Here is a 14,986-nt window from a genome sequence, read left to right as displayed (position 1 = left end):
GACATTGCCACTCTTAAGTATGACTTGTTTCTGTATACAAAAAAGGGGGACCTGTTGGGGCCCAAAAGGCCCTGGCATCTCAGTCTCCATCTTGTCCCTGGGCCATCATCTATTAACTAACACTCTTTTGTTTCTTCCACCATCTTGCTTCAGTTCCCATAATTGACTCGGGACATTTTATGATAGGGGACTTTCCAGACCTTTTACAGTGAAGACATTCCTTTCTGGACATTTTACAGTGGGGACATTCCATTTACATTATTGTGTAACCAAGAGATAATACTGGTTTGGCCCATGTACCTTTGTAGTTTGTAGCTTTTTAAGCCCTTTGTTTCCCTAGAGTAAACTGAGACTTGAACAGAATTTTTTGTCTCGTCTGTCTCCTTCCTTTGCATCTCCTGATCCCAAATTTGTCGTTGTTGCTCCCTTCCCCAAGACCTGTTGCTTAAGCCCTGAAGGTCGGATCATCTTTCCACCTCTTCATGTACACCCAAGCTCAGCACAGAGACTACAGCTGACCTGCCCAATCCTTGTGAAAAATCAGCCCAGATAGAAAAGGCCTTGTTGCAGAGACTACCACATTCCTCTGCGGTACTGTGTTCCTAATGAGAAAAAACCATACAGCTGTGAATATTAATTCCAGCACTTAGGAAGTTGACCAGGAGGAATGGCATTAGTTCATGGATTCCCTGGACTACATAGTGGGCTAAGGCCTACAGAACAGGACCCTGGTTCAATTCCCAGCACCCACATGGTGGCTTACAACCACCTATAACCTCAGTCCGATGGCCTTTTCTGGCCTTTGTGAACACCAGCCACATATGCAGTGCACAGACTCAGACATAGGCTAAACACCCAAAGACAATAAATCTATTTAAGAAGACAGTGAAGCCCAGTTGTGAATGAGACTCAGCCTCCAGGAATACAAACACTGTGTTATCTCACCAGAAAAGCCATCTGAGTGGTATAGGTGACTTCACAGGAATCAGGGAGAACCTGAAATGCCTGTGAATACTGGCTTCTCTGGAGGCACGTGCTACCCAGAAACACAACACTGGGCAGGGCCTCACAGATTAGTAGCAGTTCTGCTATTTTTTGTTTTTCTGACCATTAAAAACAAGCATGTTGTGCCCCACAAGACAGGAGGAGCAGGTATGCTCTAGAAGATAGAATCCTCCAAATGTCTCTAAAGCCTCCTAGGCTCTTGCATCAGTGCAACATCTGGTCATAAAGAATGGAAATGAAGGCTAGCTTCTAAGACCCCATGGTCTTTAAGGATGTGTTTTAAGTCAGCAGCCAGAAAAATCAAGAAGAGGGTGGATGGGCAGTTAATAATATACTTACGGTAAATAAAGAGTTTAATCCCCAAACAACATCCTGAAAAAAGAAAGAAAACTATTCTCAGGCTCCAATCCACTAAAAGTCTTTTAAACATGTAACCAAGAAATATGCATTGCAGGCTATCAAAATATGTTTTCCTCAAGACAAATAAATGTACTTTCAAGTTTAACTTCTAACCAACTTCCTGTCTTCCCTGCTCAGACAGATGCAGGGACCATGAGTCATGGGCCACACATGTATGCTCGACCTGTTGCTACACAGACTAGACTTTTGACATTCACCTCACAACAAAGCCTGTTCTTTTGTGACATTACTACCTTTTGGTATTCACAGATAAATTACTCCACTACACCTTTTTAACCTTCTCTAGTTACTATAAGAATTAAGGTAGACTCACATTTCTAAGATCATTAATTCCCACTACACCATTGTTTCTGTGTGCTCACAGATCTGTCAGATGGGAGCCATGATGCTCCCAAACACCTCCTCTACCTGATTCTTCACCCCCACTCTTGTTCCTTTAAGCTGATTCTCAGGGACATCCCACCTATTTGTCCTGTCACATGTGACCTGGTGTGAGCTGGAGGTGAAGATAAGCATTAAGCCTGAAGGAAGGCAGTAGACATTTGATCCCCAAACAGGAGAGACTGCAGAGGAAATGGCAGCCATGCCAGAGACTTGTAGGAGCAGTGTCATGAGTGGAGAATTGGTGGAACTGCCTTCTAGGTAGTGGGACAAGCTGTTAGAGCTAAATCCTGAGAAAAGGACACAGGGAAAGGCTGGGCAGAAGGCTGTGTGGTTCATGTGTCAGAGAGCTCAGTTGGGGAGGAATAGAGCACAACTGCATGAGTCTGCATATTCTGACAGTAGACTCTTCTCTCCTATGGTGCCTATTCAGCAATAATCTATCTATCATCACTTCACAGACCTTCTGACCAGGAAGTAACTATACACACTGCAGCTCTTCCACACACCCAGAAAGGCTCAAGACAGCCCTGTTGAATGAGTAAGACCGAGAGGCTTTTTCTTGTGGTTCTGAAACCTGTAGTTTGATTCTCGAATGATACGGTGCTAGTCAGCAAGGACTCTCATCCCAATTAGAACTGGCTAAGCAATACTGGGTGGAGCAGCCTTAGAAGGTATTTGGTTGTCAGAGGAGGAGCAAGGGTGTACGTTTTACAGGAGGATGGTTGCCTGAGGTCTATGGGAGGAATGCTCTCACCTTTAATGTTCTAGTGGGAGCCCAGCCAGTGCCATCAATTGAATGTTCTCTTAGTAAACTGGAAGAGAGAAACACATGTTAATGAGGAGCTGCAGCTCTGCTGCAAGTCTCTATCCACAATAAAGGAATAAATTTCATCTATGAAACCTGTCTCTTCTTGGCTGCCCAGTCTCCTGTTCTGTCCTCCTGAGAATAGTCCTTATCTTTAAAGTTGTATTTCAGTTACAATGTCTATCATTTTGTTTATTGACTATGTGTAGACTATTAATTCTTCACATGAAATTCCTAAGCAAAAGTAATTTTTTTTTTTCTTTTTTAAGACAGGGACTCTTAAGAGTCCTAGCTTGCCTGGAACTTGCTATATATTCCAGTCTAGCTCAAACTTGTGGCAATTCTCCTGTATCTGCCTCAAGTACTTGTATTACAGGTATGTGTCATCGCACCCACCAGAAAAGTATTATTAAAACAGTATACACACGTGTTGACTAAAAGCCAGGAAACAGTGAAGTAACAGCAACAAAAATTATAGAAAGAATGACTGAGGATTGGAGCCTATAATTCATGTGTCAGGCATAATCCAAAACATAAATCCCTCAACAGGAGGAACTACTTTATCTGTGAGAGAAGGATGCATTTGCCCAAAGTCTGTTACTATCTGCAGCTGGCACCCACCCAATGCCCCTCACGGTGCTCCTGCATGTTTCTTGGTTGCCAGTGGGTTGAGCACCTTACAGGCTGGCTGCTGAGTGGTGTCCTCCTGTGCCCACACTCCTTTGTGCAGTGTCAAGTGCTTAGCTTTTTCAAAATGAGTGACTATTTAAATACAATGATAGTAAATAGTCTAGGGATCTTCTTTTTCAATTTTGTGTTTATGGTTTATTATTTGTTGTTACAGGGTGTTTGGTTTGGTTTTGATACAGGGTCTCACTATGAAGCCATAACTGGCCTAGAACTCAAGAGATCCTCTTGCTTCTACCTGGTAAGTGCTGAGAATAAAAAGCATGCACCACCACGCCTGACAGTATTTTAAGGCTTTGGTATAGGTTGAAAGCACTGACTGAATTTCTCAAGACAAAAAAGAGCAGAGAGAGGCATGCAGGTGTAGTTCCTTACGAAGTCACTAATGCTGACTAAGGAAACTGGAGAAGCAGAGGAGCCCTAAGAACACCCTCAGGTCCCAGCACATTATATGAATATGAGAAGCCTGCTTCCTAGGGTAGCTGAACATGAGGCAGTGCTGTGATAGCCTGTCCAAGTCCTACTGTCAGAGAGGATCTGTATCAAATGCCGCTGGCACAGAACAGACACCCATCACTAACATCCTTATAGTACTAAAAAGTGGGGGACAGGACAAACAGAAAAACAAAAGTCAAATGCTTTGTCTACTATGAAAGAAGCCCTCCATTTTCTTCTCCAGCTCTTTTCCTTGGAGAGCTGGAACTGCTAGGCCTTGACCTGTGCCACTGTGAAGGCAGGACACAGTCTACAGCTGACACCACAGGAAACCTGGCTGCTCTGAAAGGGCCAGTATGCCAAGTATCCTCAGCGCAGGCACCTGAGATGCTGAAGTCAGCGCCTGTAGTTTTCCCTCCTGGGTTTTACTACCTGCCGGTGAGCTAACATCAGTGTAACACCATTGGGACTATGGTTGCTCACTAACGGAGGAGGAGACAGAGAGCATCAACTGCACAGTGAGGACTACCAGGGCCTGACAATGGTGGGCAATAGAGGATGTGTTCCAAAAGTAGCTGCATCAGCTTGGCGCGGGCATTTCTGAATTTGTAGCCAAACAAGATCTCCTTACAAGAGTGAAATTTGAAGAGGTTCACACATGCACAGGCAGAAGGGAGGTAGAGACTCACCTTAGACATATTTCCCCCGTTTCTGTGATGTTGGGGTGCCAGATTTTAGTCAAGCATTTCACCTTGGGAGGCTGTAAGAGAGAGAGAGAGAGAGAGAGAGAGGTGGAGGGAGTCACAAAGCTCCCTAGTCCATATCAGCAATGTGTGGTCTTTCTACACCCCCAGTGAGTCACCAAGCACATGGTCTGTCCTATGGAACTAGAGAACAGAATAGCAGGTGGCAGTGTATACACACATAAATATTTGCAACAGACATAAATATAGACAGACAGACAGACAGACAGACACATACACCACCTCCCAGTCTGAAACTCCAACCTGGAGTCCATATTGCTATGCCCAAATCACAGATCCACAGCTGACCATTACTGCTCCATACAGAACCCTTGGTCAGATGTGTTTGCAGACACTAGTGCTAAACAGTTTCCCAGACCAGGGTTAGTTTACTTTATTCTTTCATTTATTAACATGTGTATGTGCACATGAATGTATATGCACATTTGTGTGCATGTGTGGTGCTGGATTCTTCAGAGGTGGAGTTACATTCCACAATTTAGACCAGAGTTCCACACAGCTCATGCCAACAGAGCTCATGGCTCTGCCATGTTGCAAAGATGGTGCTTGCCCCCTCTCTACTGACTCCCTATAAATCTACTTCCTATTTACCCATCTGTCTAGCTACTTAACATTTTTATCACTTCAACTCTCTATATATCACCTTATTTCCCTACTGATCTAGTCTCAAAAACAAAAGTCATGTGACAGCCTCTAGTATAATTAGTATATGGTCTTTAAGGAACTAACATATAGGTATAGATTATTACCTAAAATTCTAAAATCATTGGTCCCTGGAATTTCGGTATTATAAATAAAATCAGTCTTAAAAACATGATTCACCATTTAAAAAAACTTACATAAAATACACAGGCTCTGCATGATAAGCACCTATCAGACAAATGAGTTTCTGTACTGAAATTCCCATACTGCTGCCAAGGCCACAAGACAAACATGGGTTTGCATGGGAAGCATGGCTCCCAAGGCAGTGCCCCCATGTCTCTCTCTATGCCTTGCCCCTGGTGTGTAGACGTGTGTGTGTGTGTGTGTGTGTGAGCAGATGGGGAGGTTTACAGGCTACTCACCACCATGTTGTAGGCATCGGGAACTTCAGTTTCAAACTGAAATTTTCCACCCTGGTAGTAACCCTCATCTATTAAAAACACAAAACAAAACAAAAAAATCTTTAAATAAAAAAAAAAAAAAAGAAAACAAAAGCAAACATGAAGTTAGGATACGGCAAACACAGAATGAAGAGGTTAACACTAGGACCAGAGTACCCAGGTTCCTTCAGCAAAGCTGTACAGTGCAGAGCCTTGTCCTGCCAACACTGCCACCATCACCACCTGCTCCGGGGCAGAGGTGCCCTCAGAGAAAAAGGGCAGGGCATCTTTCAGGATGGCTGGCTCTTTCTTCAGGGCACTATAGTCACTGTGTCCCCTCTTAACCATCCCCTGCCTTGTGTGAGTTACCTCTTTACAGGATAGCTTCCAGATTCCCTACGAATGCTATTTCTGTGGGAAAGCTGATGAGATCTGACTGCTGTTTCCCCAGCACCTGTGTAAAACTTCCAGTTATGCTTAACCAACAGCCCTCCCCTGCTAGATGGCTCAGGGCTTAGGGGCACAGTGGAGGAACTGGAGAATTCTACCCTCTGCCTCGGTGAGTGTACGGTGAGATTCCTTGGGAAATTGGAGGGGCAAAAACCTACAAGGATGTCCAGGCTTCTTCAGGTCTGCTAACACCACAGCACAGTCTCTTTGCCTAATTGGACCCAAGCCAGGTTCAAGAAGGAACTGAAGGGGCTGCTGCCAGCAGAGGTGCTGCAGCCTCTTAGTCTCACTGTGGTATGACTAGCACTGTCTTCATCTTTACAGCTACAACACTAAGGCCAACTGCTTCAACTTTCTACATAAATCAGATACATAAAGCAAGTTTTATGAGTAAATATATCATTACTAAAAGCAGGCTTCTTTAAGAATTTAGAGGCTACAGGCTGGTGAAATGGCTCAGCAAGCAAAGGTGCTTGCTTCCAACTTGAGGACCGGAGTTTACTCTCCAGGACCCACAAGGTGGACAGAACCAATTTCTGCAAGTTATCCCTTGACTTCCACCCATGAATTGTTGCATATGTACATACAAAAATAAATGAATAAATAAAGAAAAGGAAAGAACTTTGAGGTTGTGCCAGCATTATGTTATCTACAGCCATTCATACTCTGTTAATCTCATAAAAGACTAAGCACTAAGTGTGCTTTACGACACAATCCTTGCTCGATGCCAGTAAGGCTGAAATAGCTCAGTTTACTGTTTATACTTCTTCCATAAGAACTGTGTCCAGCTCTTGTTAGCAAGACAAATTTCTTTTTTTTTTTCCTTTTTTTTTTTTGGTTTTTCCAGACAGGGTTTCTCTGTGTAGCCCTGGCTGTCCTGGAACTCACTCTGTAGACCAGACTCAGAGATCCTCCTGCCTCTGCCTCCCGAGTGCTGGGTCCTAGATTTACTTTTGCTTTTGTAACATTTTAATTCATGTGGATGCTTGTTGCAGGGGTGCCCATTGAGCCCCTGGAGCTGGTCTTACACACCATATGATTTGAAGTGGGTGCTGGGATCCTCTGGAAGAGGAGCAAGAACTCTGCATCATTGAGCTGTCACTCCAGAACACCTTTAGCATTTTATTTTGGGGAATGGGATGGGAGTTGAAAAAGGGAGTTAGAGACAGGGTATCCTCGAGTAGCCAGGGACGTCCTGGAACTCACCCTGTAGATCATAATGACCTCAAACTTATCTTGGCCACCACACTCAGCCAGTTCTACTTCATGGACTTAAGTCTCTGGTATAGTGGTTTTAAAAGGTCTTTTACAACTAAAATGTCTTAGTAAAAAAGTTCATTCATTCATTTCACAGTATGTGGTGTTTTGTTTTCTTCTCTTCCAACTGGCTGCTTAACTATTCCTCTCTTTCCTCTGCTAACACATTACTCTGATGTCAGTTTGGCTGAGTTGAGAACATGAGAAGATAGTGAGGTACAGCTTTGGGAGTCTCTGTGAGGTCTTTCCAGACAAATCACAACCTAAGGAGTTGTTCATTCAGCTCAGGGTTTGAATAGACAACCGGGAGGTTGGTGGGGCCATGGAAGTAGGGCCTGGTTGCAGTGACACTGTGAGGCACCCAGGGCCTTTCCTGTACTGCTTTTCCCTAGTTTGCCATGTTCTAAGGTCTACAATACCTTCCTACATAATGAACTGCCACCCTTAAAATGGGGAGCAAAACAAAGCCTTCTTCTCTTAAGATATCAGGTCATTTATCTTTTGTAAATACTCCTGGATTAGTGACATAGTAACAAGTCTTGGGAAAAGACAATTGGTTTGGTAAGTTGTTTAGTATATTTAGCTCTTAGTTCAGTGATCTTACTCCCTTGTAATTTGATTTTAATCACCATAGTACAGGATTTTTATGTCAGTTTTTTTCACTCTGCAGACCACATAGCCCACTCTAACTTCCCTTCAGGAGTGACTATGCCCCATATAAGACACACTGACCTACTACAAAGCTGTGCTGCAGCCACCCCTCCTGCCACACTGTATTTTGCTGGCTGACTCTGCACTGCACTGATACTATTCTGATTTTTAAAGATGTTAGTGTATCTAATGTGTTTCTTTTACCATGTTTCTTCTGCCCTGGTACAGAATTATGTCTTATAAAACTAAGATCCAAGAACAGACTGCTCTATTTTTTTCCCCTTTAATGGAATTTGTCTCTCCAGAAAATGATGTGTTTCTTAGCTAGTTCTTCCCTACTCAGAGCTGAGTCAGACTTGACACACCCTCTTCACTTTACTACTGACTTGCAACTTACAATGCAGCCAAGGAGCAGACTACCCTGCATAAAGCCTGAGCTCAACTCTGCCTCAGGTTTCAAGACCATTTAGTGAGCTCCCTCTGGCTCCCCGCCCCCCCTCCCCCCCTGCAAACTCAGCTCAGCTCCACAGTCCATAGAGCCCAAGAAGGAGGCCTCCTCTCCTCTGGAGCTGACAAACAGAAGACTACATTGTACAATGTGCCATGACTAGCATAGTGTGCCAACTCTATACCACAGTTGCTTAAGTTAAAAACATTTTACTTCTTGGTAACCGGGACTGCATTCTGAAGTACAGCAGAAGAGAGCTGCTGGCTCCGGCCACCGTCACAGTTAGAGGACCAGTTAGAGGACTTACCCTTCCTTCCTCTGGAGCTTTAAAGCTAGCTAGCTCGCTCTCTCTCTCTCTCTCTCTCTCTCTCTCTCTCTCTCACACACACACACACACACACACACACACACACACACACACACACACCTTCAAGACATCCCAGTTGGAGGTGGCTCCTGGGAAGAGATTCTCTAGGGATTCATGGACCCTAACACTGGCCCTATACCAAAATGACTGCTAGGTGCCCTCGAGGTCCAGAAGTCTCACCAGCTCCACTTTTGCTCCTCCTATTTCACAGCCTGTCTCTACTTTAAGACATGCACATGAGCACACACACACACACACACACACACACACACACACACACACAGCTGGCAACTTGGATGTTCTACATCATCATCGTACAAATAGGCCTAGAGGGCTGAAGAAGCATTGGGAGTTGAATCTCTGTCTCCACAGTGGTTTTTCAAGACAGAGTTACATTGGGCATTCCATATCCCAGTATCTGCCATGGGTTCAGACACCACACAGAGATGATTAATGTTTCATTTAGGCAGTTCGGTTTCAAGCTGTGTGACTTGTAATCCCATCACTCAAAAGGTACAGGCAGGATTATCAGAAGTTCGTTATCCTCGGTTACATAGTAAATTATGAGACCACCCAAGCCACATGAGACTCTGTCTTAAAACAACACAAAATACAAAAAGACAACTCCAACCTTAAACTACTATGAAAGGCATTGCTTCCTGTTGCAAGAAGCAAACAATATGCTAATATGCAATCACCAGGGTACCTCTTAAACCCAGCAAGTCACAACTCCCAAGGGACAAAGCACTCAGAAGATTCTTTTTTGTTGTTGTTGTTGTTGTATTCCCCCCCACCCCCCAAGACAGGGTTTCTCCGTGTAGCCCTGGCTGTCCTGGAACTCACTTTGTAGACCAGGCTGGCCTCGAACTCAGAAATCTACCTGCCTCTGCCTCCCAAGTGCTGGGATTAAAGGTGTGCGGCAACTCAGGAGATTCTTGGAAGTGAGAAGTGAAGGTAGACGTTACTAGAGAGTAGGAGGCTTTAACAGGTAATGTCGATGGCAAGCAACTCTGAAAACCTGAAATGACATGAGTCTGCAGTGCCAATCTTCAGATGAAAGTATAAAGAATGTGGTGATTAAGACCCACTATGATACCAACACTAAATAAGTAATCTTCAATAGTTTCTCTCAGAGTTTGATCAAAAAGGGTTTGATTAGGACTCAAGAAACTTTACCAATGTGTTCAAGTGCCTGGCTGGTGAAATCTCCTTTAATCTGCTTTCAACATAGCCCAACAATGTACTAGATCTAGCACTCAATTCCAAGATCATGAAAATACTTTGACTTTTGGTTTTAACTTTGAACATATCTTTTGCATTAATTTTCTGTTGCTATGACCCAGGCAGTTTATAGACGAGTTTACTTGGGCTTATGGTTCCAGAGGGATTAGAGCTCATCACCATCATAGCAGTGAGCACGGCAGCAGACAGACATGGCAGCTAGAACAGAGAGCAATGGGAATGGTAGGAGGCTGTGAAACCTCAAGGCTCACCCCAATGGATGTTCTTCCTAAGCCTCCCCAAACAGAGCCAAACAACTGGGGATTAAAATCACTGAGCCTAGTACAGAAGTGATCAGTCCCTATGAAAGTATATTCACTCCTTCAGCTCCTTGGATACTTTTTCACAACAATATGAATTAACCAGTACCCCCAGAGCTCATGTCTCTAGCTGCATATGTAGCAGAAGATGGCCTAGATGGCCATCATTGGGAAAAGAGACCCCTTTGTCTTGCAAATTTTATATGCCCCAGTATGGGGGAACATCAGAGCCAAGAAGTGGGAGTGGGTGGGTAGGGGAGCAGGGCAAGGGGGAGGGTATAGGGGACATACGGGAGAGCATTTGAAATGTAATTAAAGAAAATATCTAATAAAAATTTGAAAAAAAAAAATCACTGAGCCTATATGTGGGATTCTCATTTCAAGCCAGCACATTCAACTCCTTTGTCCCATAGGAACAAAATGCATTTAGCTCAACTTCAAGAGTCCTCATAGCCTTTCAACTTCAACACTGTTTAAAAGGCTGAAGTCTCTTTTGAGACTCCAGGCAGTCTCTTCACTGTAAGCTCCTTGTAAAATCAAAGGCAAATTACACACTTCCATTATACAATGGCACATGACATTACAAAAGTATCAGGAACCAAGTAGAAGCTAAAAACTGAGATGGGTCCACCTTGGATTAAAATCTATGATGGATTTGCTCCAGTAGGCAAAGCCCAGGAGAAATCCATTCTAGGAATGCATTTAGTCTTGCTATTAATATGCTTTTCCTGTTATTGTTAAATATATATAGCAATCACTAGGAATTAGCCCACCCCTTTGAGCAGATCTGTGCAGAACAGAGAAGATACTGTCTTATAGTGATGCTATATAGACAAATAGATGATTTCCTAATCCTTGATGAACCTATAAGCATTCCTAAAACTATAGTCATTATTAAGCTCTTTAATAATACACTGCTATTAAATCCATTGTGACAGTCAAAACAACAACAAGAACTCTACCATTCTTTAGTATTATGAGTTCACTGCTTCTGAGATACCAAGCAGGCATCTACTACTCAGAGCACATTCCAAGAGGTTGTAAAACCAGTAACCAAAGGTCATAAAAAGGGAACTAATGAATTGCTATAGGTGCTTGGACAAAAGATAAAATATTGACTGAGTTTATCTATACCAAACTTCAATAATACCTTGGTCACAAAAGTTATGGTTTTTAAATCTCTATGAACCTGCAGAGCTGGTGACAGGAAATATATGTTTAGCCAGATAATTACTCCTAGTAGATATACATGTAAACATTCCCTGTCTAAACTTATTTATGATTTGAATTTATGTGTAAACTTATGATAAACTTTTTATCATGTGATCATGTATTCTGAAAGATATATAAGTGCTGAGGACAAAGAGAGGAGGGCACTCCTTTTCCCCTTTTCCCTTAGGGCAGATCCTCTTAACTGCTTATTTCCCCTTTTTCTTAGACCCCTTAGAGCTATGCAGTTATGCAGTTCCTATGGAGGTAGAAAAAGGTTGCTTTGCTTAACCTCAGCCATTAGGCTACAGGTGTTAATCACCTAAGCCAGCAGCAGCTTTTAACCCTCAGAAAGAGCAAGGAAGTTTTTAGGAGCTTTTAGAAGCTATCAACAAGCATTTAGTATAGTTAGAGAGCTAGAACATGTGAAGACCATCAGTCTTTAAAGCTACACCTGAGTCCAACTCTGTGTCTTGTTTTAACCTGCTCCAGGCTGGGAGACTCACAGCACAAAAGAAATCTAGCTACAGTAAGAAGATACTGGACCAAAAAACTTACCACTTAAATGCCATGCTACTTTTGGACACAACATGTATTATTTACCTTGATTTTTTAAATTGCATTTATTCATTTTACTTATCTAACTTGTTTCCTTATTTTAGTATGTTGTGGGTTTAGTGTGTGCTAGTGTGCTCACATGCACATAGAAATGTGAATTTGGAAGTCAGGTCAGTTTGTAGAAGTAGGGTTCTCCTTCCATCATGTGAATTCCAGGGATTAAACTCAGGCAGTCAGCAAGGGCCTTTACCCAATGAGCTATTTTACTGGCCCACACTGTATATTTTTACTGGTGACCACCAGAATGTCCTAGGAATGCTGAGCAAGCACTCTTACTACTGAGCCACGACTCAGATCAGAAGCTATTTATAATGATGGTACTAAATGGCCTGAGAATCCTCTAAAAAGTATGTAACTGGAAGACGTGTGCTAGGGAAGGGGAGAAATCAGCATGAAACAGATGACATGCCTGTCCATCAGGTATCTCAGTGGCCCACTGGGTACCACTACAAGGAAACATTACACCAATAGAGTTCTTGAAAGGAGCAAGGAAAGAGCAATGAGGGTTTTCTTCAAAGTCATAAGACTGCTGGCAGGCAGCTCACACATTTCTAGTACACATAGAAGACAGCAAATTGCCACCTGTCTTTAGAGTTATTTGAAAGAAGAGACTCACTAAGGGGAAAAAAATCTGTTCTTAAATTTTTCTGTTTTCTCATTGTGGTTAACCTCACAGTGAAATTAAAAAATCACTAGAAAGAACTAGGGACCAAAATATGAATGAGACTCTTAAGTATCATGTCTGAAACTGTGACATGTCACAAGATCACCACACACCCTAGACATTAGCAGGATAAACAAACCATCCCAAACCTACAGTTCAAGTGAAATGAATCAATTCTGCCAAAGAACTGTTTCAAACCTGACTTAGAAAAAACCAAATCAATGCCAACACTGTGTCTCCTAAACAAATTCCATTCATAAATAAAAACTTTCCTGGAAATGAAGTTCCAGGTTCACCACTGGTAATTTGCCAGTTACTTCAGAGAGAAATAACACAAAGTTACTCTGAGGAACACCATCTAACTTATTTTACTACTGAAACAAAACCTAAGAAATTATAAGAAAAACCAAACAAAGTAATCTTCATGATTACTGATAGAAAAGTTCCTAAGAAAATACTAATAAATGGAGCCTGGCTCTTGCTCTATGAGCAAGCACATACGAGAAGTAAAGGCACACATTCTTACACAGAACAAAGATTTCTACAATAGTGATCACAGAAGCCAACATTACCTTTTTACATCTGTTTATTTTGTGTATGAGTGTTTTGCATCACGTTTAAACCTGGTATATAAGGAGGTCATTAGAGAGCATTGGATTCCCTGGAACTGGAGTAATGGATGGCTGTGAGTTACCATGCAGTGCTGGAAATTGGACCTGGGTCCTCTGCAACAAGTGTTCCTAACTGGTGAACTGTCATTCCAGTACTCAACACTATTCTTAAAAGCTACTAGAATAAACAAGTAAACTTAGTCAGGTCGTAAGTCAAATAAACAACATATTTTTAAAATCTGCTATTTTTATATGGTGTCAACTAAAGTCTTAAATACACTCTATTGTGGTGTGGTGGCTGAGCTTTGTAGTGTCAGCATGTAAGAGGCCGAAGCTACGTGATGGCTTGTTTACTTGTTTATTACCAACAGGTAAAACAAGCAGGAGGGAGAAACACTCAGAGGAAACCATAGAAACATAACTAGGACACTAACCAGGCTGGTAGAAACAAGAGTCTGTAAGCAGCCAAGGACTGCAGAAGTGTGCTCAGAGTGCGGCTGGACTGTCAGAGCCTAGCTCATTATAATACAGCAGCCTGAGGTACTTAGTGAACAATGCTCTTCATGGTAATCCTAGGGTGAGAGAAGGTACCTACGGACTTTTCATCCCTCATCAACAACACAGAGAACAGAAGGTGTTTCAGAATGGGCATGGTCTTTACCATCTCACCTGATCAAAGATACCAGGCATGCAAAGCACCCCACTTCTAAGTATGAGATCCTGATACCAACCATATTCTAGTGTCTTCATGGAACTGATATCACACCAAAGTTACAAGTGTGTCCCAGGGCACTCAGTAAAACCTTCACATAGGTTTAAGACAGGTTTTTGCTTGGTAATTCAAGCTGGCTTAGAACTCATGACCTTTCTGTCTCAGCCTCTTGAGTGCTAGGATTATAAGTATGCACCACTGCAGCTAGATGTAAACAGAATTACAAATGATCAAGAACATTTTGAAATGGGATACTTATCATTATAAAATATTTTCCACAAGAAATAAGTGACTCTCCCTGCAGAGATAGAAGTCCCTGCTTATTCATGGACTCATTATCACATAACAAAATTCTGTACCGCTCACTTAATTAGTTCATGACTCATTATTCTCGCTCCTTATCCCCAAACCCCAAATAGGACAACACCCTCTATTTTTGCAAGGAAACTGTCCTGTTTGTTTTCTTCTTTTTCTGTGCATCTTAAGTAACAATATGAACTTTAGCGTTGCCAAATAACATCTGAAACATCTGTGGACTAACTGCCCCAGAACAACTCTGGACACATACTCATGAACCCCAAAGATCAGACTACTCCAGCCTTAACAAGTGTCACATTACCTTGTCAGCATGACCTGAACACAAACCATCCCTCTCCCTTTTCTCTGCATCATAATCCTTTGAATAATTTTCACATCTTTGAAGTACTGGTAACATCTTTTGAATACTTTAATATTTTCCTCTGGCTACTTTAAGATTTTCACTTCAGATACAAAGTGTAGCATGTGAAACAGCAGTCCCTTCAGATACAAAGTGTAAAAGGGATGCCCTCTCACTCTAGCACCCTTTACAAACATCAATGAGCTGGGTTTTTGTTG

At 42.4% G+C, this 14,986-nt stretch overlaps 1 protein-coding gene across 10 annotated transcripts in view; it reads right to left on the bottom strand.

The window, feature by feature from the left end:
- Ube2f (ubiquitin-conjugating enzyme E2F (putative)) overlaps window positions 1-14,986 on the bottom strand; it is a 36,832-nt gene that overhangs the window by 5,640 nt on the left and 16,206 nt on the right. For 9 of the 10 annotated variants that reach the window (XM_017322263.1, NM_001355761.1, NM_001355763.1 and 6 more), the window contains 4 exons: window positions 5,565-5,632; window positions 4,426-4,496; window positions 2,564-2,621; window positions 1,345-1,377 (listed from right to left, as the gene is read on the bottom strand). In XM_017322263.1, the coding sequence (XP_017177752.1) occupies window positions 1,345-1,377; window positions 2,564-2,621; window positions 4,426-4,496; window positions 5,565-5,632 (230 nt within the window). Of the gene's footprint in view, window positions 1-1,344; window positions 1,378-2,563; window positions 2,622-4,425; window positions 4,497-5,564; window positions 5,664-14,986 lie in introns of all 10 variants that reach the window. The other variant, NR_149825.1, reaches the window with a different exon arrangement.

The sequence above is a fragment of the Mus musculus genome, chromosome 1 (assembly GCF_000001635.26).
Source record: "Mus musculus strain C57BL/6J chromosome 1, GRCm38.p6 C57BL/6J".
NCBI classification, from domain to species: Eukaryota; Metazoa; Chordata; class Mammalia; order Rodentia; family Muridae; genus Mus; species Mus musculus.
This window is presented reverse-complemented; position numbering and strand designations above follow the sequence as displayed.